Source organism: Papaver somniferum, chromosome 1 (genome assembly GCF_003573695.1).
Source record: "Papaver somniferum cultivar HN1 chromosome 1, ASM357369v1, whole genome shotgun sequence".
Classification (NCBI taxonomy): Eukaryota; Viridiplantae; Streptophyta; class Magnoliopsida; order Ranunculales; family Papaveraceae; genus Papaver; species Papaver somniferum.
Window position 1 is genome coordinate 16,535,341 of NC_039358.1, and position 22,632 is coordinate 16,557,972.

The 22,632-nt window shown below is 39.0% G+C and overlaps 4 protein-coding genes across 4 annotated transcripts; 1 reads left to right on the forward strand and 3 right to left on the reverse strand.

Annotated features, from left to right (window-relative positions):
• Positions 1-3,696: 3,696 nt before the first annotated feature.
• LOC113354505 lies at positions 3,697-6,890 on the forward strand. The gene is made up of 3 exons (XM_026597844.1): positions 3,697-4,528; positions 4,694-5,836; positions 6,391-6,890. The coding sequence occupies exons 1-3, from the start codon at positions 3,697-3,699 to the stop codon at positions 6,888-6,890; spliced, it is 2,475 nt and encodes an 824-aa protein (XP_026453629.1).
• A 502-nt stretch (positions 6,891-7,392) lies between these two features.
• Positions 7,393-8,760, reverse strand: LOC113354594 (putative F-box protein At2g02030). The gene has a single exon (XM_026597871.1). The coding sequence runs from the start codon at positions 8,758-8,760 to the stop codon at positions 7,393-7,395; it is 1,368 nt and encodes a 455-aa protein (XP_026453656.1).
• A 423-nt stretch (positions 8,761-9,183) lies between these two features.
• Positions 9,184-10,494, reverse strand: LOC113354749 (F-box protein At1g11270-like). Its single transcript, XM_026597877.1, has 2 exons — positions 10,294-10,494; positions 9,184-10,137 (listed from the first exon to the last, which is right to left on the reverse strand). The coding sequence occupies exons 1-2, from the start codon at positions 10,492-10,494 to the stop codon at positions 9,184-9,186; spliced, it is 1,155 nt and encodes a 384-aa protein (XP_026453662.1).
• Positions 10,495-13,025: 2,531 nt separating this feature from the next.
• On the reverse strand, positions 13,026-15,139 carry LOC113326310 (F-box/kelch-repeat protein At4g19930-like). Its single transcript, XM_026574064.1, has 2 exons — positions 14,797-15,139; positions 13,026-14,441 (listed from the first exon to the last, which is right to left on the reverse strand). The coding sequence occupies exon 2, from the start codon at positions 14,422-14,424 to the stop codon at positions 13,252-13,254; it is 1,173 nt and encodes a 390-aa protein (XP_026429849.1). The 5' UTR covers positions 14,425-14,441; positions 14,797-15,139; the 3' UTR covers positions 13,026-13,251.
• Between the last annotated feature and the right edge of the window lie 7,493 nt (positions 15,140-22,632).

Below are 22,632 nucleotides of genomic sequence, written 5' to 3' on the forward strand. Positions count from 1 at the left end.
GTGGAGTAATTTTGTTCTTCTATTAGAATACTTTAGGGATAAATGTCTCCATCCAATGCAACCAAATTTTCATCCGAATCAAAAGGGAGCTTTTAATCTTCTCAAAGAGTCCTGGCCTTCAGTTATTGCTAACAAAGACAAACCAACACACTTTAATAACCAGGTGAAGTACTCTATTTCTCCATTAGTAGATGGGATTGATATTAACTTCAAAGGAAAAGCTAGGGATTTCGGAAAGTGGGTTGATGGCATTATATGCAAGCTGGATCAGGAACCTACAGATTGGAGAATGGTGGAGGATCGAATTAAAGCCTCTTTTCATACTCATGATAAAATCAAAATCCAGATTTTTGGTCCTGATGTGGGAATCTTCTTTACCTCATCAGAAAGAGAGTATGATATGATCATCAATCAGAAGAGTATAGAATTCCTAAGCGGAGAAATTAAATTCATGCGGTGGTGGCCATCTGTTAACGCCGCTAACCCAATTTTATCCGATAAAATAGCTTGGATTTCTCTTGTAGGGGTTCCTTTTTACCTTTGGTCACCAGGAATCGTTGAAGGTCTACTCATGAAGTTTGGATCGGTTGGAGATATGAATTTCAGTGATCTTAAAGGGATTAAAGTTAAGCTGAAAGCTTCTCTATTGATCAAAGATCTTCCGAGGACGGTTGTATTGAAGGAAGAATGTCTTTCTTTTACTGTTGCCTTAGTTATTCCCGTCATTCAACCGGAGAAATCGATGGGAGATCGAAAAGACCAAGTCAACCCGTGGGAAAAGAAGACGGAGGCACCACCGTTGGATCAGAATTTGTCATTCATAAAGGGAGCAGATGAAGGACAGATTGTAATAAATGCTGGAAACGAACTTGACAGGGATGGGAGGGACAATGGTACTGAGGCATTTATGAAAAGTCAGCCTTGCAACCTGCGTCAAGAAAAAGCAACCAGCATTGGTAATCAAAATAAAAGACTCATCCCCAATCCGACCGTTGACAAAACTTTAAATAATCGAAAGAAGAAAAAGGGTGGGCCATCATCTGGGCTCCATAACAAGACAGCTGTGGAAGTTTTGAAGGGAGATAATCACAAATCAAAAACAGTTTGGAAACGTGTCATACCCTCCAATGATATGGACCCAAAATTTTCGGGGTCAGTGATTAGTGAATCCCAGCATGTTGAAAAGAACACCCAGTTCCTCAAATCGACCGAAGCTCAATAAAAGTTAAAACAAGTTGATCCGTTAATGTTCCCATTTATCAACGGACCAATTTCTGGGGAGGTTCAGGTCGAGGAAATCTTTCCGGGAGGTGAGTGCTCTAGTAGGAATTTAGCTATGCCAGAAAATTCCCACACTAGTGAAACAAGATTTGTGCTGCAGGGTCCAGCTTATACTCCTAATGAACAGCGTGATGATAGTGAAAATTTTTCAGGATTGTGAGGATAACCCATTGGTGTTGAGACAGGTTAATAATAATGAGAAATCTTCGAATCTATTGCCACAAGTTCAGTCGAATCCTGTTTCATCAACTTCCGGTACACAAGGTGTTCGTCAATATTCCACAGAGATTGATGAAGAATTCAGAGAGTATGAGGATATACATCAGTCGGCATTGGTGATTATCACGACACAAGACTTTGAAAACTCGTTTGTTTGCATTGATGTTGTTCCCATTGCCCAATTGGATTCCTCATCCTCTCATTACTCGCCTAATGAAGAACATCTCTCTATTAACGAAGACGGCGGGGAAGAAGAAGAATTTTTCGATGTGGATCATGAGGATGGCAGTAAAGTAGGGGAATATTGTATTACCATCAGGGAAATGCTCTTGGAACGTGAAAAGGCCAATCTTTTTAAGTCAGTCCGGGCAGTGGGAAGTCTCATGGGTCTTCCTCTGATAGAGCAAGAAGTTGAGATCCAATAAAAAGCTTTTTAAATCGGCCTCATAAGATGCATAAAGGCAAAGAAAATTCCTCAACTAATGTAGGAATAACTGATGATTCCTTGGAAGGGGTTAAACTAATGATTCAACAAGGTGAAGAAAGTGAGCAGGAGTATTTTTATACTGAAGAGGATGATGACACTAGCGAACACACGGAAGATGAAGATGAGATGGGAAGCGATCCGATGGAAGGTATAGAAGAGGGCTCGAACAGGTCTGAAAGGGAACGAAGAAGACTCAATTGCAGCATGATTAGTTCAGTCCCATCATCGACAAAGGAGGAAAGAAGTAACAAAGCAAAGGCAAGTAAGTTCAAATGACGAACAAAATCATATCTTGGAATATAAAGTGTGTAGGAGATGATCACAAGAGGGTTTCCATAAATTCTGTTTTGAAAAAGTGGAAACCTGATTTTGTTCTTCTTCAAGAGACCAAATTGGAAGATTTTACTCATCATATTAGGAGGGAAGTATGGAGAAAACCGGGGATTCAACATTGCTTTCTTCCTTCCATAGGTACTAAGGGAGGCATTTGCATTATGTGGGATGGAGATAAGTTTGAGCTTTTGGACACTTTGGTAGGAATCCACTCTCTTTCTTGTCTGTTCAAAAATCTATCGAATCCTTTTGTTAACTTTATCTCGTCAGTATATGCTCCGAACGATAGAAAGGATCGAAGAGTATTGTGGCGTAAACTTGGTGAAGTGCTAGGTTTTTGGGATGTGCCATGTTGTATAGGGGGGGACTGGAATGTGACATCTGCTCTCGAAGATAAGAATAGGGATGGTATCATCACCAGAGCTATGCGTGACTTCAACAGGTTTAAATTCAACTTTGATCTTGTTGATATTCCTTTAAGTGGTGCAAAATACATATGGTCAAATTTTCAAGAAAATCCAGTATGCTCTAGAATAGATAGGTTTTTATTGAATCAAAAGTGGGATGAGTTTTATCCGGGATCTTTGCAAACCGCGAAACCTAGACCTGTCTCAGACCACATTCCGATTATGCTCTCCACAGATTTTACTGACACAGGTCCTAGACCTCGGAAATTTGAGACAATGTGGTTGGAACATGATGATATTAAAAGATTGGTACATGAGTGGTGGGATAGTTTACACTTTACAGGCAATCCGGGGTTTGTTTTCTGTAAGAAGTTGAAAGGGTTCATGGATTACTTGTCCATCTGGAACATTGAGACATTTGGAAAAGTGAGCAAGACGATGGATAATCTCCTCATCGACATCAAAAATCTTGACGCAATAGAAGAGCAAGGGGTTGCAACATAGGAAGACAGAATCCTAACGGTCAACAAGAAAAGGGACTACATCAGATGGGCAAACTTAGAAGACAAGAGGATGAAGAGCAAAATGAAGGACCACTGGATTGAGGAGGGAGATAGAAACACTACCTTTTTTCATTTGTTTGCAAATGGAAGAAGAAGGAAGAACAACATTGGATGTCTGAGAATCAACGGGGATCTCACGGAAGATAAAAAAGAAATTTCCTCTCATCTACAACAATTCTACTCAGATTTATATAAAGAAGACATTGTTAATAGACCTTTTATGGAGAATTTGGAGTTCACAACACTAGATGGGGAAGAAAGTTCCATGATGGAAGGACCTATTACTGAAGACGAGATTAAGATTGCACTAAAGGAGATGGACTCCAACCGGTCTCCTAGGCCAGACGGATTCCCAGTTGAGTTCTACATTCATTTCTAGGAGACAATTAAAGAAGATTATATGGCAATGGTAAAAAAATTCGATGAGAGAAATTTCATAGACTGGAGATCCAATAACACTTTCGTTGCACTTATTCCGAAAAGAGACAGTGTGGAGGATGTGAAAGATTTTAGGCCCATAAGCCTCATAAACATTTCCTATAAAATCATTACCCACGTGTTGTCTAACAGATTGAAAAGAGTCCTCCGAAAGCTTATTTCGGATTCGCAAACGGCATTTGTGGGTAACAGACAGATTGTAGACAACATTCTCATGGCGAATGAGTGCATTGATTCGAGAACAAAAGAAGATAAACCAGGCTGGTTATTTAAGTTGTATGTGGAAAAAACATACGACAAGGTTAGCTGGGTGTTCTTAGACCGTGTGATGCATAAAATGGGGTTCGGTATCAAATGGAGGAGGTGGATTCATACATGTGTTTCAACTCCACACTTCGCAATATTACTCAACGGTAGTCCGGGCAGTATGTTTAAATGTACAGGAGGGTTACGACAAAGCGACCCTTTGTCTCCATTTCTGTTTACAATGGTAATGGAAAGACTGTGTCAGATGATAGATAAGTTAGAGCAAAATGGTTTGTATGAAGGTTTCAAGGTTAATCAATATGGAAAGCAGGTGACCCATCTTCTCTTTGCCAATGACATCCTGTTATTCTCAAACGACTCTCCAGATCAAATACAAGTTATTAGAGCTACCCTTATCTGGTTTCAATTATGTTCGGGTTTGGGAATCAACCCATCTAAAAGCTCTGCAATCAGCATTGGGAACACTTCTTGTAATGAGATAGTAAATCTAATCTTGGGTTGCTCCATCGAAGAACTGCTGATTAACTACCTTGGTATGCCTACAGGGGGATCTTATAGAAGCAAATTCATATGGGATATTGTGATTGAAAGGACCGAAAAAAGACTACAAGGATGAAGCTAGAAGTTCTTAACTTATGGAGGGAGGCTTGTACAAATTCAGAATGTGTTGAGTTCACTGGCCATTTACTTGATGTCAGTTTATTCATTGCCAAAATCAGTATCGAAAAAGCTAAATGGGATTATAAGAAGGTACTTGTGGAATAGCACGGACTCTAATAGAAAATACCCACTGGTTGCGTGGAACAAATGTTGTCAAAGCAAAGAGAGGGGAGGGCTTGGGATTCGGGATTTGAACATCACTAATGATGTCCTGCTATGCAAGTGGTTGTGGAGATACCAAGAGGAACCAGAGGCAAAGTGGAGAACTTTAATCAAAGAAAAGGATGGAGAAAGTAAACTAAAGTGGGACACCAAAATTACAAAGCAGAAGTACGGCAGCGGAATTTGGCGAGGGGTCACAAACCGAATGGATAGTTTTTATAAAGGAATCATTTTCACAATGGGTAAAGGGAATAGAACAAGGTTTTGGGAAGACCAGTGGTTGGGTGATATGCCTTTGAAGATAGCTTTTCCCAATCTTTATAATGTCTCTCGGAAGAAGAACAATGTTGTCAGCCAATTTTACTTTCGCGATCAGGAAGGGCATTCAAATTGGAATCTGGACTTGCGAAGGAGATTATCAGATGTTGAGATTGCAGAGGAGGGGAATCTATCGCACAAGTTGCAAAACGTGACTTTAAATGAAGATGAAGATCGGAGAAATTGGAAGTGGACAGCTGATGGTGCATTTACGGTACGTTCGTGCTATTTATCTCTACTTCCTCCGTCCTCTTTCGTTGATTTTCCCCACAAGATTGTTTGGAATAATAATGTGCCGACCAAAATTAGTTTCTTTACGTGGTTGGTCCATCATAATTCCTTACTAACACAAGATAATTTAGAAAGGAAAGGAAGAACGTTGGTAAATAGATGTTGTATGTGCAAGAAGGAATTAGAGACTATAAATCACTTGTTCCTTCATTGTTCAGTAGCTCACTCTATTTGGGATGTATTTCTAAGTGGTTTTGGAGTGGGAAGACCTCCAGGAGATGACATAAAGGATGCTTTTAAAGATAGAGATAGGACTGATTTCACAATGGCTGGGAATTTCATTTGGAACATCCTACCTTATGTTATTTGTTGGAACATCTGGAAAGAACGCAATCAACGAATGTTCGTCGCAGAGGCAAAAGAGAAAGATGTTCAAAAGGTCGTACTAGACATTAAGGCAAATATTTTGTGTTGGTCTCATCCCTCAAAGGCTCCCCACGACATCAGATTTGAAATGTTAGTCTTCAAATGGGAAGAGTTAGTCAGAAGATAGTCGCTTTGTTGTTAAATCTTTCACTTTTTCCTGCACCTTAGTACATTATGGTCTTGACGTATTGTAACTCTTTCATTCTTTATTCTTTTATATAAAACTATATGGTTTTATTGATCAAAAAAAAAAAAGAAATCCGATGAGACGCACAACACGCAGATTCCAAATCCGTAACTCTATCCAATATTAGAAAAACGCGTAATATAGTCTAATTCAAGTCGGTTTCGTTCTGTATTAAGACTTCTCCGATTTTTCTTTCTCCAAGCTGCATATATATATCACCCGGCCATCAGTTTCTTATCACATATCTTTCATCTACCCCAGTAGCATCGATCTCATACTATACATCATCAGTTTTGGTTTGTTCTTATTACTTTTGTGCATCAATGGGAGGTTGCGGGATAATATGTTGTCTTCCAAAGTGTATCTGCAAGTTGATTTTTTCTGTTATCGCCTCTGTTATCGCCTTTTTAGGTATATTAGCTCTTATTATTTGGTTAATCCTTCGTCCGATTGATCCCTTGCAAATCCGCATCGACGATGCGTCGCTTACTCAATTCAATGTCACGGATAACAACATACTCCGTTACAATCTCGCATTAGCCTTAAACCTAAGAAACCCTAACAAGAAGATCGGTGTTCACTACGATCAGATTGAAGCTAGAATTTTTTACAGCGGTCAGAGATTCGATTCAGTTATGTTAACACCTTTCTACCAAGGGCATAAGAACACGACTATTCTTCGTCCAGTTTTCCAAGGGCAAAGGCTTTTACCAGATGTACAAGGTGAGTATAACAAAGATAAAACTGATGGGAAATTCAAGCTTAAAGTTAAGCTATATCTTAAGTTGAGATTCAAAGTTGGTTTTGTTAATTTTGCTGCTCTCAAGCCTCCTAGGGCTAAGTGTACGTTTGAAGTTCCTTTGGGTTCTAATCCTGCAACTGGATTCACTCCTAAGTATTGCACATTGTGATAGCTTGGTTCCGTGTTAATCGGTGATACTCTCCGTTCCTTTTAGGTCATTATTTACCTTTTCTAGTTTTTTTTTTTTTTTTTGTTAGAGGTACAATATTGATGATATTTTATTAATGAGTTTCATTATTTATAACATGTTATTATTTTGGTAAAATCTTTGATGGAGGTCAGAAAAACATGTTAACATGTTTTCATCAAAAACATCATCTCCCACGTTCAGAATTTATAAGCAGGTCATGATTTGCTAATTCTAGCTTGGTCTCCAGCTGCTGGTCAGAGACAAAATTTACTGCTGAAGTTTTTATTTGGGACAAAATTTTGTTTTAGCTTTCTCATTACTATATTAAGTTTCAAATTAAAAATGTAAACCAGAATAGATTTTACTCATTGTAATTCGTAAGTCGTAACCACACACGAACAGATCGACTGCAGACGTATATTAATAACTAGTTTAATGTACTTAAGACCTAAATATAACTAAGGAACGCCAACCATTCTCTTTAATTTAGCGGCATAAGGTTTTCCGCGAAAGTAGAGAAGCTGATATGATCACGTTCTTCATTATTGGGTTTCTTATTGAAGAAAGACTTGGCTCCATTTAATTCAAACTTCCTGCTATAGCTCTTCTTCTTCCAATTGTAGTAGTAGAAGGAGAAATCGTCATCCGGTCTTACGATGAATACGTCTGTTCCTGGAATGGGTATAATAAAATCCCTTCTCGCAAACATATCTTGCTTCCATTCAAAAGGTGGCTCTGCGAAGGACTTGGCCGGCATCCAGTGATAATTTGTCTTGTCTTGATCATCATACAAGATGTACATCTTCACGTCATCTTCATGCTCCTTTTTTCTCGATATGTAATTGTAACTAGGGCGTGCATCCTTGGTAAATAGAGCTAAACGGCCATCCACTTCCACTAAAGCAGTCCTGTATTGATTGCAGAAACCAGTCATGACAGGACTGGAAACTGAGATTTGTCTAAACTTTTCCGTAACAAAATTTAATTCGACAATCGATGGTGTAGCACTATCACAAAACCAGTATATGGAACCATTTGCATAAACAAAACTTGCTAGACAGAAGGGATGGACTGGTGGGACGGCGTCTATGAGTCGCCATGACTTGTCTCTCAAGCTAAAGATCTCACACACCCATTCTGTCTCAGTAGGTCCTACAATCCGACTCCAAAACGACACCACTTTGTAGTCCCCGGTAGCAACATCATATCCGAATTTATCCCACAAAAAATTACGAAATTTATTACTATCATGCTTTATAATCCCACCTTTCTCTTCTTGTTTTTGAACAACCATCGACTTGATCCAGGGTGTTGATTCTCTGGTGCTAGGGTTAAACACACAAGTAGAATGTGAATCGCGGTCTATAAGACAAATCAAACCATTGACAATATTGAGCATGCTTCCTCGAGAAACGGGATTATCTCCTATATTGAGAGGTATTTCCGTTTGAACAGCTGCTCCTCCTCCTCCACCGCTGCTATCATATGGGAGTAGTAATTCCGCGGATAACAAACACCGTTGTTCATTACGTTCAGTCGTATCCCAGATGAGAAGGGAGGTAGCACCAACAGTACCACTACAACTGCGTGTCTGTGACCGGTTGAAGTGTAAATCAATGAAGAGCTGATCTCTTTGAATCAAAGATTGCCAATTTTTGCATACACACTTGAACTTTGCAAGTGACTTGGCCGGGAGTCTGCTCAATATCTCACAGACTATTAATTCATGATCACCCAGTGCAGCAACTTTGAATATCTTTCTCTTCTCCTTTTTTGTTGCTCCCTTGTTGTGCTTTTCCCGTACTAGTATCTTTCTCTCCTCTTTGGGTATCATGATGCATTGCTTCATCTTAGTTTCAACTTTTTCGTTCCCAGCAAGGGTTTTGGTTTACGTACACAGATTGAGCAGCAAGAGCAATTTGTTTCTCTGACGAAGGTTTACTTATGGTATTTATACTATCTCTGTCCCGCGAGAAAAAGGAAAGTCCCACTTTTCATGGGACCGATGGAGTATGGGAAACACGACCCACCAATCCATACCCTAAATCATGCGCGGCTATGCCATATATCGTCAAAGCCATTCGTACATGTTAAACTTTGAGGCGTAACACATCCTAAGATAGAATGTTGGGCAAGGCTTCCAACTAACTTGTTTCGGTTGAGTTACCAAAACTAGCTCGAACTTAACTTGCACACATACCTGGGGATAGAATGTAATAAATGCATTCTCATACATAATTTTCCTTCGAGGAACTTCCTCCATTCGCCATACCTATGGTTTGATCCCCACTAACATAACACCTGAAAGATAAAGCAACACCAACCGACCGTTCTCTTTAATTTGCAAACAGGAGAAATTGTCATATGATCTTACAATGAATAGGTCCGTTCCTGGAATGGGTACAATAGTATATCTCTGCAATTGGCTTGAATCAAAATCAGGTGACACTGCGGATGACGCCGGAGTCCAGGCAGTACTATTCTTTGTCTTGTCTTGATCATCGTACAGTGTACATATCTCCGTGGACGTGGGTATTACGTCACCTTCATGTTCCCTCTTTCTCTTGTTAGGACGGACATCCTCTTTAGTTAAGAGAGCTTCCATTGCAGCAGTCTTGTAATGGCCACAAAAGCCAAAGACGACAGAGTTAGGAACTGAGAGTACTCTAAACTTTTCGGTACTCATGTTTAGTTCGACCACCATCGGTTTACCATCTACCCGCAGCCAGTATACGGAACCATTGGCATAAACAGGATGTGTAAGATGATATATAAGGTTAGGACTAACTGGTGAGACTGCATCAATGATTTTCCACGACTTGTTTCTCAAACTAAGTTTCTCACAAAGGACATCCGCCTTGTTATTTCCACCACGACGACTCCATAAGGATACCACTTTGTAGTCCTTGGTAGCAAGATCATATCCAAATGCATCAAGTGTTTCATCATGTTTCAAAGGCCTACCTTTTTCTTCAAGTTTTCGCATAACTACTGACTTGATCCAAGGTGTCGACTCTCTGGTGCTAGGGTTGTATACACGAGCACGATGTGAATCGGGGTCCATAAGACAAATCAAACCATTGACAATATTGAGCATCCTTACTCGGGAGATAGTATTATCTCCTATATTAAGAGGTACTTTCCTCTGAACAGCTGCTCCAGCTACTCCTCCATCGCCACTTTCAGAATCAGATGGTATTAGTAATTCCGCCAATAACAAACACAACTGATCACGTTAATTCCGCTTCCATAGAGATGGCACCTTGATGAGAAGGGAGGTAGCACCAACTGTGCCACTACAACTACGTGTTTGTGACCGACTAAAGTGTAAATCGATGAAGTGTGGATCTTTCTGAATCAGAGATCGCCAGCTTTTGCTTACACAATTGAACCGCATAAGTGAGTTGGCAGGGAGTCTGCTTAATATCTCACAGACTATTAAATCACAATCAGCTAGTGGATAAACTTTGATCGACATCATCATCTTCTTCTCTTTTCCTTCGATCTGCTCTCTTGTTTTGCCTTTTTCGCTGCTGGATACCGCATCCTGGTACTTCTCTAATGAAAGCTTAATTATGGGCATGTATAAAAAGTGAAATCGGCAACTTAATTACTAGATATAGAAAAAAAGAAGCCTGCATGACTCCGATCGCCAACCCATGTACCCTAAAATCATGCGCAACTATGCCAAATGTCGCCAAAGCCCTTGGTGTATGTAACTTGTCCTTGGGAGGTATGTTGGACCCATTGGCAGTTTGTATACTTTTTTGAGCTATATGCTACAAGATTTGCCATTTCTCCGATTTAAGTTCTCACGTTAATCCCATCTAACTAGATCCGTTCATGTGAATTGCTAAAAGTGCAAACACCTATTAGTTCCAACTAGCTTGGGTTGAGTTGCCAAAGTACTGAATAGCTGGAATTCTTATCACATCATGATCCAACAAAAGATTTGCACACTTACCTAGAACATGGTTACAAAACCAACATAGACTCTGGATATTGTTATGTCTGGAGAACCTCGTAGACTACTTTATTATCTGCTTTAAAGTCTAATCGAATGTTACACTGTTGGGATTTACTTTCGGCCATGGTACAAAACCATTACCGATGAAGAAGACATAAACAAGTTCTAAAATAAGCTCAATTATCAATAGTAGATACAAAGATAGTGAACCAAAAATAGTGAACCCTGAATCTATGTTGTAAAAGGCGCTAGGCGAGGCGAGGCGCCAAGTCCAGCGCCTAGGGCGAGCGCTTATTTGTAAAATGTAGAAGGATGGGAGAAACCGGTGGGACTGCGTCGATGAGTCGCCACGACTTGTGTCTCAAACTAAAGATCTCACAAACGTGATTCATCTTGTTAGTCCATAAGGTTACGACTTTGTAGTCCTTGGTAGCAAGATCGTATCCGAATGTATCCCTAGAACCATTGACGATATCGAGCATGCTTACTCGAGTAGTAGTATTAAGATGTATTTTCCTTTCAACAGCTGCTCCTCCTCCATTGCCGCTTTCAGATGGTATTAATAATTCCGCCGATAACAAACATCGTCCGTTACCTGCGGATACCATAGAGATGGCACCCTGACGAGAAGGGTGGTCGCACCAACAGTTCCATTACAACTGCGTGTTTGTGACCGACTAAAGTGTAAATCAATGAAGTGTCGATCTCTTTGAATCAAAGATTGCCAACTTTTGCATACACACTTGAACCTCATAACTTAGCCGGGAGTCTGCTGAGCATCTGACAAAAATTGATCATCTTCGTCTTCTTTGCTTTCTGCTGGCAGCTGTGCCTTTTCTGCACTTCGATATCGCATTGCTTCATCTTAGTTTCAAGTCCAACTTCTTCGTTCCTAGCTAGGGTTTTAGTTACGTACAATTTGTCGCCTAGTGAAGATTTATTTATTGCCAGGTATATAAAAAGTGAAACGGCAACTTACTGGATATACCGATATGAGACATCATCGCCAATAGTCCAACCCCTTGACGCATGTTCTCTTTGAATCCTTGGACCGGTTCTTTCATGTGCGATATATGGCAGCACTAATGGAACTTTAAGTGCTCACCACTTGACAGCTCCAACTGGATTGTCATATGCCCACCACTTTAAGTGCTCACACTGATCTCATCTAACTAGCTCGGTTCACATATTTACATGACCAGCTGGGGTGCATACTTGGAATACGTTAAAATCGTCTTAAAAATGGATCAGCTCTGGAGATTGTTGAGGCTTCAGAACTTCCTAATTACTTTTTTTTTTTATCTGAAACTTCATAGACTACTCCACCATCTTTCAGATCTACTTGAATCTTATGTTGTTGGGATTTACTTCCGTCAGAAGACTTCTCAGGCCTCAGCTGCCAATATCAAATTAGAAGTACTGGTCCAGGACAAAGTATACAAACATAAGGTTTCAAGTATGTGTGAGCTCAGTGACTGATAGGTTTTGCGCTACTAGTTAAGAGGCATCTTCATATGTTTTTCAGGCGCTGGCTCAAAAACTTGGCCAAGCTTGTTTCTCTTCACTTGGCCTACAAAAACAATAAAAAAAGAGTCAGTGAGAGACTGCCAGCAAAATGTTTTTCTATAAACTACAGAAAAACAAGTCCCCTAGAGAACTCTAAGCTAAATAAAGTAGTAAAATTCTGCTTACCCAGTATCCAGTACACCACATGCATTAGTCAGATTTCCGTAGCAAGAGAACTTAGAGAAGCCAGTACACCAATGACTTCGTTGTAAGAAACAATAAACTTTGTTGAATCCCATGCCAATCCTCACGTTATTAACATGCATAAAGAGGAGGCAATGCCTTATGGCGAAAACCATAGTGTTCTTTCTGAGTCAGACATTAGCATTGAAGTGACACAAAACAACCTGTAAAAAATAAAAAGCATGGTAACTGAAATGAATCATACTTCTATGTGTAACTTGTTTGAACTCCATATTCCTTATGGCAATATCAGCACATCATTAACGATCAAGAGATGCAAGACACAATCAAGTTGTAAAATAGTGAAACTAACAAAAACAAAATTCATTCAGTATAAGTCTAAACCACACATGAATTGATGTGCAAACTAGCTAGCTAAATTCATAAAAGGCCTAAAGATATCTGAGCCAGAATCAATCCTGAAGCTCACTTGGTGAATAATCAATCTGGTTTAGAATCTCATTTTTCCTTTAATTTAGTGGCAAGAGATTTTCCGTGAAAGGATAGAATCTGATGGAACCATGTCCTTCGTTCTCATCATTACAGAAAGACCCAGTTCCGTCTAACACAAACTTCCTACTGTAACTCTTATTCTTCCAGTTGTAATAGTAGAAGGAGAAATCGTCATTTAAATTTTATGATAAACCAATCTGTTCCAGGAATAGGTATAACATCCAGCGTTTCTGGTCTCCAATCTAATATAGGTGGCAGTGCGAAAGACTCCACGATCCAGGGATAATCAATAGTACTAGTAGCAGTACTATTCTTTGTCTTGTCTTGATCCTCATACAGTATACACATCTTCAAGGAAGTGGGTATGACATCATCTCCATGTTTATTCCTTGCCTTGGTAGGATTTACATTAGATAATCGGCCACCCATTTCCATTAGATCAGTCTTGTACCAATCAAAGGAACCAATGATGACAGAATTAGGAACTGAGATTACTCGAAACTTTTCGGTAACAAAACTTAACTCGACAATTAACGGTTCACCATCAGCAGGCAACCAGTATATGGAACCATTTGCATATACAGAATTGGTGAAGTCATGTAGAAGTATGGGAGCAACTGGTGGTACTGCATCGATGCGTCTCCATGACTTGTGTCTCATACTAAAGATCTCACAAACATAATCTTTCTCTTTAGGTCCTCCACACCAACTCCATAAAGATACAACTTTGTAGTCCTCGGTAGCAATATCATATCCAAATGTATCCCAGTCGAAATTACTATATCCTTTCTCCTTGCAATTTCCAAGATCACCTTCCCAAAGTGTTGATTCTCTTGTGCTGGGGTTATATACACAAACAGAATAGTTGTCCCTGTTTATGAAACAAATCAAACCATTGACTATATTGAGCATATATACATCATTAGGCCATGTAAAAGGAATTTCCCCCTGAACAGCTGCTCCTTCTCTCACATCATCAGATGGTAATAACAATTCCGCGGATAAGAAACATCGTTCATTACCTTTATCCCAATACCATAGAGATGGCACCCTGACGAGAAGGGAGGTAGCACCAACAGTACCATTACAACTGCGCGTTTGTGACCGAGTAAAGTGTAAACTAATGAAGTGTGGATCTTTTTGAATCAAAGATTGCCAGATTTTGCATACACACTTGAACCTCATAAGTGATTTAGCAGGGAGTCTACTCAATATCTCAGAAATTATTAGTTCATAATCACCCAACGGAGAAACTTTGATCATCATCTTCTTTTTCTTCTTCTTCTCTTTTCTGTATCCTCCCTTGTTGTTTCTTTTTCGCGCTTGGATACCCCATTGCTTCATCCTTGTTGTTCTGGTACCTGGTTAGAAAAACATGAAGACAAAACTATCGAATATTAGGGGTTCACTGACCTATCTATTGGGTAACAAGCCATATAACTGAATGTGGATTGATCACAAACAGGTTATACGCATTTGAGTTAAGGGTCGTTTGTAACTAACATATAAATGCAAACATGTATAAATGAATCGACGAATTCAAACTTAATTATAGAGATTGAAAACACACAGAAATTCGAAATCCTTAGCTTCCTAATCTTACCTTTGGTAATGCAATAGACATCAAAACCAAACAATGATTTTCCGAACGAAATTACGAATACAAAAGATGTTCTCTCAACAGAAAGCAAATATAGTAGAGCATATTAATTATACCTGGCGAAAATCAGTAATTTCTGTTGGATATTTTCTAACAATGGACGCATTGAAGGAACAGACACGCCTGTTCACTCTGAAAAAATGCATGTAGAGATGAAGAGTCATCTCCAAAGGGTGTGATTTCCTCTTTAAACTGGAGACTTGTTTTCATTCAAAATACATCTCTCAACTTTCTCTGTTTTCTTTCTCACAAGCATCATCAGTATCAAAACCAGTGTGTTCTTGGTTGAATCAAGGTCGTACAAGCTTTGAATCCAACAATTATTGTGAGGCTTCAAGTATCCTGACGGCCATATTCATTGACCTGTTTGTACTCGTCAATTCAATTGGAAAAGGGTCGAATAATTATCGAAAAGAATCTTTCATTAAAGCCTTGAACCCTAATCCAACATTCTTTCTTCACCCTGTTTTATCGTCTATTTTAACAATTTCTTTAACTTTTAATTCCGCCGGCTGAATACTAGTACAAAGAACCGAAACTTCATGCTACAGTATTTATTTGAAGTAGAAGAGCGGGAGGACCTTGAACCTCAAGTCGGGTACTAGAAAACGCCCATGTCCATCATGGGCCTTAGGTGCATACCGAGGCAAGCACAAAGGCCCATCATAACTAGGATCCTAGTTGGTTTGTGAATTTTATTAGCAAGGGAAAATGATGCTCAGGCCCCACCCATGGATAACCCATAATATGAGGCCCTTAATTAAAAGAAGTTTAAATCTAGGCCCCGAATTATTAAAAGACTTTGATACCCTTATGCATATTGTCAAGCCCATAATCAAATAAAATTTAAATCTAGGCCCAAAATTATTTAATTTTGGCCCGAAATTATTAAAATACAGTGCGAATGTGTAAACAGAAGTTACACATGCATATGGCATGTGTAACCAGAAGTTACACATCCTTATGACATATATAATGCAAAGTTACACTTGTATATACAATTATTACTTTAATATTCATTTACAATAATTTCTTAGCATGTGTAACTAGAAGTTACACATGCATTTGTTTAGTGTAACTGAGAGTTACATATGTGTCTATCTAGTGTAACTAAGAGTTACACATGCATCTGACTTGTGTATTCAGCGTCAACTTCAGTTCCAGCGAGACTGTTGCCACGTTTAAGCAATTAGCTTTTATGAAGTTATCTGAAACCTGAAATATAACAACAAGCAACTAGTATTTACACGATTAAAATGAACAGTACATGCAACACTGTATATTCAGTTTCACAAGCATCTGACTAGTGTAGCTAGCAGTTACACATGCATCTGAATTGTGTAACTGAGAGTTACGCATGCATATAACATGTGTAACTAGGAGATACACATGCATCTGGATTGTGTAAATTTCAATTACACATGCATATGACCAGTGTAACTAGGAGTTACACCTGCATATGGAATATGCCATTTATCATGAACTTGCAAGCCTAAGTTACCTAAAGCGAAGTATGTGTAAGTAAAGGTTACACATGATAATTAGATGTGTAACTTATAGATACACATCTACTTAACTTGTTCATATGCAAAAAGATACACATCTACTTGACTTATAGGTATACTTCTACACCACAGGCATTGATATGATAATAAAGTTAAATGTAGCGAAGGTGCAATATGGCAGGCAAAGAATATCTGCTAAGGATCAGAATGAACAATAAAAATGTATGTTCATTGAGTATGTATTAAGCATATGATATTAAGTATGTATCCATTAGAGCTTTCACGACTAGTAAACCTATGTGTGCTTCAACCTTCTTTGTGAAACCAATAACAATGTCAAAACCACCTTAAGTAAGTAAGAGAACCGTTCTCTGGTGTCAATTCGACTTCTTAGCTACAATTTCCTTTTCTCTCCGGGTTGTCAGTAAATGATTGAATGTTTGTGACAGAAGAATGTGATCAATCGACCTGATTCCCAATGAATAATTAAACTTAGCATATGTTATTCCAGTAGTTGATAAAGTGATAGTCAGGGTTTATGTCAACATAGATGATGAGTGCTAAAAAGTGCATATTTCTATATCTTTTTCTTGGCATTTAACTCATCTTTTGTGCATTAATTCTACATTTTATCCCATATTCTGTATTTTCTTTGTTTTCAAGAATAAATATTTTTATTAATTAATTTTGCATTTTTAGGTAATAAATAAAGTTAGATGAATTGCGAAGCGGAAAAGAGCAGAAAAGTAGTGAAAAGCCGGGAGGAATTACACAAGGAAGCCGCGAAGAATGTTGTGCACAAGACCAAAAGGCTAGAAATGGGCTTGAAGAGGAAGAATTGTTCTTAAAGAAGATATGGGCTTGGCATACCCAAGGCCCAAAACCCTCACCCAAATCCATTTCATATATCCATACCCGTTTCCCTTTATAGCCGTCAGATTGGATCATCTCAGCATCTTACGGTCGCAGCATCGCCAGTCATCAAAGTCTGAAGCTCCTGTCTAACACTACAGCACCTAACTCCATCTTGAGCCGTCAGTTTCGTTTTACTTCCGCATCCAACGGTCGCTCCTCGCTTCTTTCTGTCTCGCCGTTAGATCGATCCATCATCTTCGCATCCAACGTCTCATCCTCGCTGTTCATCAACAATTGCTAAACCCGCTCAACACCCGAGTACCAAATACCCTATACCCAAAACAAACGCACCCCAATCCATTTTCCATCGACTTCTTCTCTTTCTCCCTCACCCTCTGCAACACCACCATACCCTGTCGCACCACCACCTTCCTCAACTGCCACAACCACCACCAAAAGCCATCATGGCTATTACCTAACGAAACCCTATCTAGTTCCCCCTTCTTTCTAGCCAGCTATCATACCAATTTCTCTCCTAGGGTTTCAGAGACAGGAAAGAAGAGAAATTGGTAAAATAGCTCGAGCTAGAGGAGCAGTTGGACAACAGGAGACGCAGGAGAGGAAATTGAAGTATGGGTCGACACTTTGGAGCAGTTATCAGAGATTAGGTGAGTCGATTTTGATTTCTATTTCACAACAGAAAACCCTAATTTTACAAATTGAAGATTTTTGGGAATTGTTGATTGTAACTAGAAATAGCAGAGTGGGTGAAGATAATTGAGTAAAATCAGAGTTGTTAGGTGAGTCAATTTTGGATATTTGGTAAACCCTAATGTCTACTGTTTTGGGAATTTTTGGGTGAAAAGGGTGTAAACCCTAATTATGTAATTGGGTATAAAAGGGGATATTGGGTGAGTGTTGGAAGTATCTCTGGACTAGCCAGTGTATCCCCATGAGGGCTGGACTAGCCAGTTCCTCTTGGGTAGATTTTTCTTCCATGTTTGTAATCTTCTGTTTTAATTCCAAGTTTCAATTTCAATTACTCTTTATGTTTATCTTGTTCTAATTTCATGTGCTAGGGTTTAGATGAAACTCTTGATTGCATGCTAGGATAGTTAATATACATGTTGTTTTGTGATGTTTAAACTGAAGTAGGACTGATAATTAGCCATTTGAGCTAATTCACCTGTGATCAGCTGTGCTGTAAGAAGACAGCTGATGCTAGGGGTGAAGTTAGTGACTGTGGTTAAGAAATCAGTCCATTTGAAGGACTGTATTGAACTGCCTTAGTATTGATGAATTGCTATGTGGGTTAACTCACTTGTGATCAGTTGTGCTGTAAGAAGACAGTTGATGCTAGGAGTGTAGTTAGTCAGTAGTTAAGAATTCAATCCACTAGAGAGACTGCCTTAAGCTAAGTTAACTAGTTGAGCTAAATACCTGTGATCAGCTGTGCTGTAAGAAGACAGCTGATGCTAGGGGTAAGTTAGCAAGGTTAGTTAGTAAATCACTCATTGTAGTCTTCCCTGAAAGAACAAGTCATAGCTTGCATAAGAACTTCCTTAGTTTAGGATCAAGATGTGGAATCAAATGCCTTAGTATCCTCCTAGTCTACCATCTGTAGCTGTAATCTTCTTCACTGCCTTTGGCTCACTGCCACTGAAGTTCACATTCTTGTTTACTGTCACTAGCTCAGCTATCTAGGAAACTTCAATAGCCCTCTCCAAGTCCCTGTGGACAAACCCTTTCTTCCCATCACTAGCTACAACTGACCCTGTGCACTTGCAGGTCAGTTTGTAGGTTTCTTTCAAAACCCACCAAGTTTTTGGCGCCGCTGCCGGGGACTCGGTAGCGGTGCCATTGTTGTTTTCTTTTTCTTTACTTTACCCTGTACATATTTTGTGTAGTTTTTTTTCTTTTCAGTCATTGCTACTGCAACTGTGTAGTTCTGCATCATTTGCATACTACTTGTATATATGTGTTAGCTGTACTGTTAGTTGTGGTTTTAGCTGCATCATTGTTTTATCTCACTGCATCATTGATAGTGTAACTTAGTGTAACTTGCATTAGCATCTTGCATATTGCATATTAGTTTGCATCTTAGTTTGCATATCACTGCATACCTGCAAATCATCACTGCATCTGTAGCATTGCCCTGTTGCTTTGCTCATTGTCTGCATATTTGGTCACTGCATTTGTAGCTTTGCTTAGCCCTGTATCTGCAAACTACTAATGTGGATTCGCTCATTGCTCTGTAGCCTTCCTCTGAAATATACCTACAAAGCATCACTACATCTGAAGCATTGGTGTGCATCTTAGCAACATCACCTGTACTTAAGCATTGAGTCTTATCATTGCAACTACCATTGAGTCTATGTTAGTTGTAGTTGTCTCCCTGTAGTCAGCTGCACCTTCTCTTTGTTAGTATATCCATCTTGATGTGCTATGCTTCGCTTCAAAGAGACTGATCTTCTCTTTTGAGCCAACAGATGCTGTTACAGCCAGCCTCTGGTGCTGCTGCTGTTTTCTGTGTTGCCTGCTGCTGCCTCCTGTTGCTGAGCCTGTGCTGCTGCTGTGCTCCTGTTGCTGAGCCTTTGCTGCTGCTGCTGTGCTCCTGTTGCTGAGCCTGTGCTGCTGCTGCTGCTTCCTGTTGCTGCTGCTTGCCTCTGGTGTTGCTGCTGCTGTGGCTGATGCTGCTGTGTTACTGCTGCTGCTGCAGCTGGATTGAACCAAGCCCAACTGGGTTGTGCAACTAAAACAGAACAGCTGGGCTGTGCTACAAGAGTAAGCCTAAACTTTGGCTTGTGTAAAATTTTCTGGGTTTGTAAATTAGATTGAACTGAACTGTGGGCTTGACCCAAAAAAAGTTGACAACCATTTTCAAACCCAGTTGCACTTCTTTTTGGGCTGTGTAAATTCTAAAAGTGATTATGGGCTTGTGAATTGGACTGTGGACTTAGTTACATTTTGGGCCTCAAACTGAAATTTGTTTAAACTGTGGGCTCCAACCATTCGTGGGTTTAGACTCAACTGAACCTTAAACCCCTACATTGTGAGCTTAGACCCAGACCAAAAATTTGAAAAACGTTTTAAAGTTTTAAAACCCAACTGAGCTCCCCTAATCAAATCATAAGCCTAAACTAAAAGCCCAATTGGGCTGTGTGATTGTGTTTAATTTGTGGGCTTGCAATAATTTTTTGTTTCAAACTGTGGGTTTAAACCCAAGATAGGACTTGCACCTGAATTGTGGGCTTAGACCCCAAACAAATTTGAACTTCCTGCATTCTGGGCTTGACCCAAACTAAATCTGTAAAACGTTTTCAAGCCCAGATGGGCCTAAGCTTTTGGCTATTCTGTTAGCCCAAAACCCAACTGAAACTGAATTTCTGGGCTTGTTTCTGAACTGTGGGCTTGACCCAAACAAAAAAATTGAAAATTTGAACTAGTTAGCTGGGTTTTTCTCCCAATCTGAAAACCCACCTTTTTCCCTAAAAACCAAAAAGTTTTTTTTTCCCATTAAAACCAAAAGGCTTTTTCCCATAAAAACCAAATGTTGTTCATTCCCTTAAAAACCAAAATTTTCCCAAAAAAGTCCAATCCCATTAAAAACCAAATTTTCTTGTATAGAGTCTAGTAGATAGTTTCTTAGTTAAATCTTTTGTTTCTCTTGTACATATTTTGCTAATCCAATGTGACTCTTAACTGAAATATGTTGGATTTTTGCCTTGAATAACGGAGTTTTAATTCTGCTTTCGCCGAAATCGGGTATTCTCTCTCCTTTTACTCTACTCAGCATGTCCCTTTCCATATGTTGCATTTCAATTCTTTCCATATTTTGAAACATTGAGGACAATGTTTAGTTTAGGTTTGGGGGTATAGAGTAGATACCATGATAATATGCCATAATCGAAAAATTGAACTCTTCCTTTTTGTAAAAAAAAAAAAAAAAAAAAAAAAAAAAAAAAAAAAAAAAAATTAAAAAATGAAAAAAACATAAAAATGGAGCTCATTTACCTTGAAATATTGACTCTTGTGCAAATATGTAATTAGGAGTCTTAGTCTAGATATTTAGGCACCCTGATTCTAGCACAATTCACATAGTGATAAGAAACTTGCACGCGCACGATCTACCAATACATGTATAGCCTCGATCTTCAAGGTGTTTGATAGGAAGTTAGATTGCCAATCACTTTAGAATACTGAATGAGACTTGACTAGCTTGTTCTTTGGTTGGCTGGGATAGAAGTTGGAGGATACGTTAAGAAAAGCAACCATAGAATTTGACCGGATACATTCGATAAGGGCCACCTCTTGCTAAGAGTCATGTAATTATGTTTTTCTTTTTGTTCATATATCAAAAGTGTCACTATGTTGTAAAGATCAAAGTTATTTCTTACAAAAAAAAAAAAAAAAAAAAAAAAAATCAAGTATTTATTTATTCCATGTTTTGTCATGTTAAAGACAATAGTTCTCTCTTGTTCCAAAAATAAAAGAGAGTAATCAATGTAAATAAGAGTCATGTAAAGAGTTATCTTTTTGTTGTAAATAGTCTTGTAATAAGCAAGGAGGGTGCAGCCATCGATGTATAACGCGGGTAAACTGAAATATCACCAACTCACTGGGTGAACATTCACAATTCTCGTAAAGCCGGACAGCTAGCTTGGCTTAGAATTCGGTTCTTAGCCTAAAAACTATCTCTTGGTGGTTAGTAGTCATAACTTCAGGTCATTCTAGAAACATGTGTAGATACACTTTACACTCTTATCACATGTCTTTTTTGTTATCAGTGCTAGGATTGTGCCTTTGATAGCTAGATTGACATCTCCATTTTGCTGTGAGCTTAAACTGACTTGCACATGTCACATTTCATGGAATATGAGCTTATATTTTGTCCTTAGGTTTTGTAGGCACACCTCTGGTAAACCTTCACGAGACTTCACTCGTCCACTAGGGACACTTAGTGGTTTTAAAAGGCTTAGTGCATACGCTAAATGCATTCGGAGACCAGCGACAGTGGTATAGGTAGGATTCCTTAGTTTTGTTTTACTTGAGGACAAGTAAAATTCAGGTTTGGGGGTATTTGATGAGTGCTAAAAAGTGCATATTTCTATATCTTTTCTTGGCATTTAACTCATCTTTTGTGCATTAATTCTACATTTTATCCCATATTCTGTATTTCTTTGTTTTCAAGAATAAATATTTTTATTAATTAATTTTGCATTTTTAGGTAATAAATAAAGTTAGATGAATTCGAAGCAGGGAAAAGAGCAGAAAAGTAGTGAAAAGCCGGGAGGAATTACACAAGGAAGCCGCGAAGAATGTTGTGCACAAGACCAAAAGGCTAGAAATGGGCTTGAAGAGGAAGAATTGTTCTTAAAGAAGATATGGGCTTGGCATACCCAAGGCCCAAAACCCTCACCCAAATCCATTTCATATATCCATACCCGTTTCCCTTTATAGCCGTCAGATTGGATCATCTCAGCATCTTACGGTCGCAGCATCGCCAGTCATCAAAGTCTGAAGCTCCTGTCT

Coding starts and splice junctions, on each gene's coding strand:
- LOC113326310 (XM_026574064.1), bottom strand. CDS start 14,424: ATGAAGCAATGGGGTATCCAAGCGCGAAAAAGAAACAACAAGGGAGGA.
- LOC113354505 (XM_026597844.1), top strand. CDS start 3,697: ATGGTAAAAAAATTCGATGAGAGAAATTTCATAGACTGGAGATCCAAT. Junction 4,529..4,693: donor ACTGCTGATTAACTACCTTG/GTATGCCTACAG, acceptor ACTTGATGTCAG/TTTATTCATTGCCAAAATCA. Junction 5,837..6,390: donor CATTAAGGCAAATATTTTGT/GTTGGTCTCATC, acceptor TCGCCTTTTTAG/GTATATTAGCTCTTATTATT.
- LOC113354749 (XM_026597877.1), bottom strand. CDS start 10,494: ATGCCCATAATTAAGCTTTCATTAGAGAAGTACCAGGATGCGGTATCC. Junction 10,138..10,293: donor CACTTATGCGGTTCAATTGT/GTAAGCAAAAGC, acceptor TAACGTGATCAG/TTGTGTTTGTTATTGGCGGA.
- LOC113354594 (XM_026597871.1), bottom strand. CDS start 8,760: ATGAAGCAATGCATCATGATACCCAAAGAGGAGAGAAAGATACTAGTA.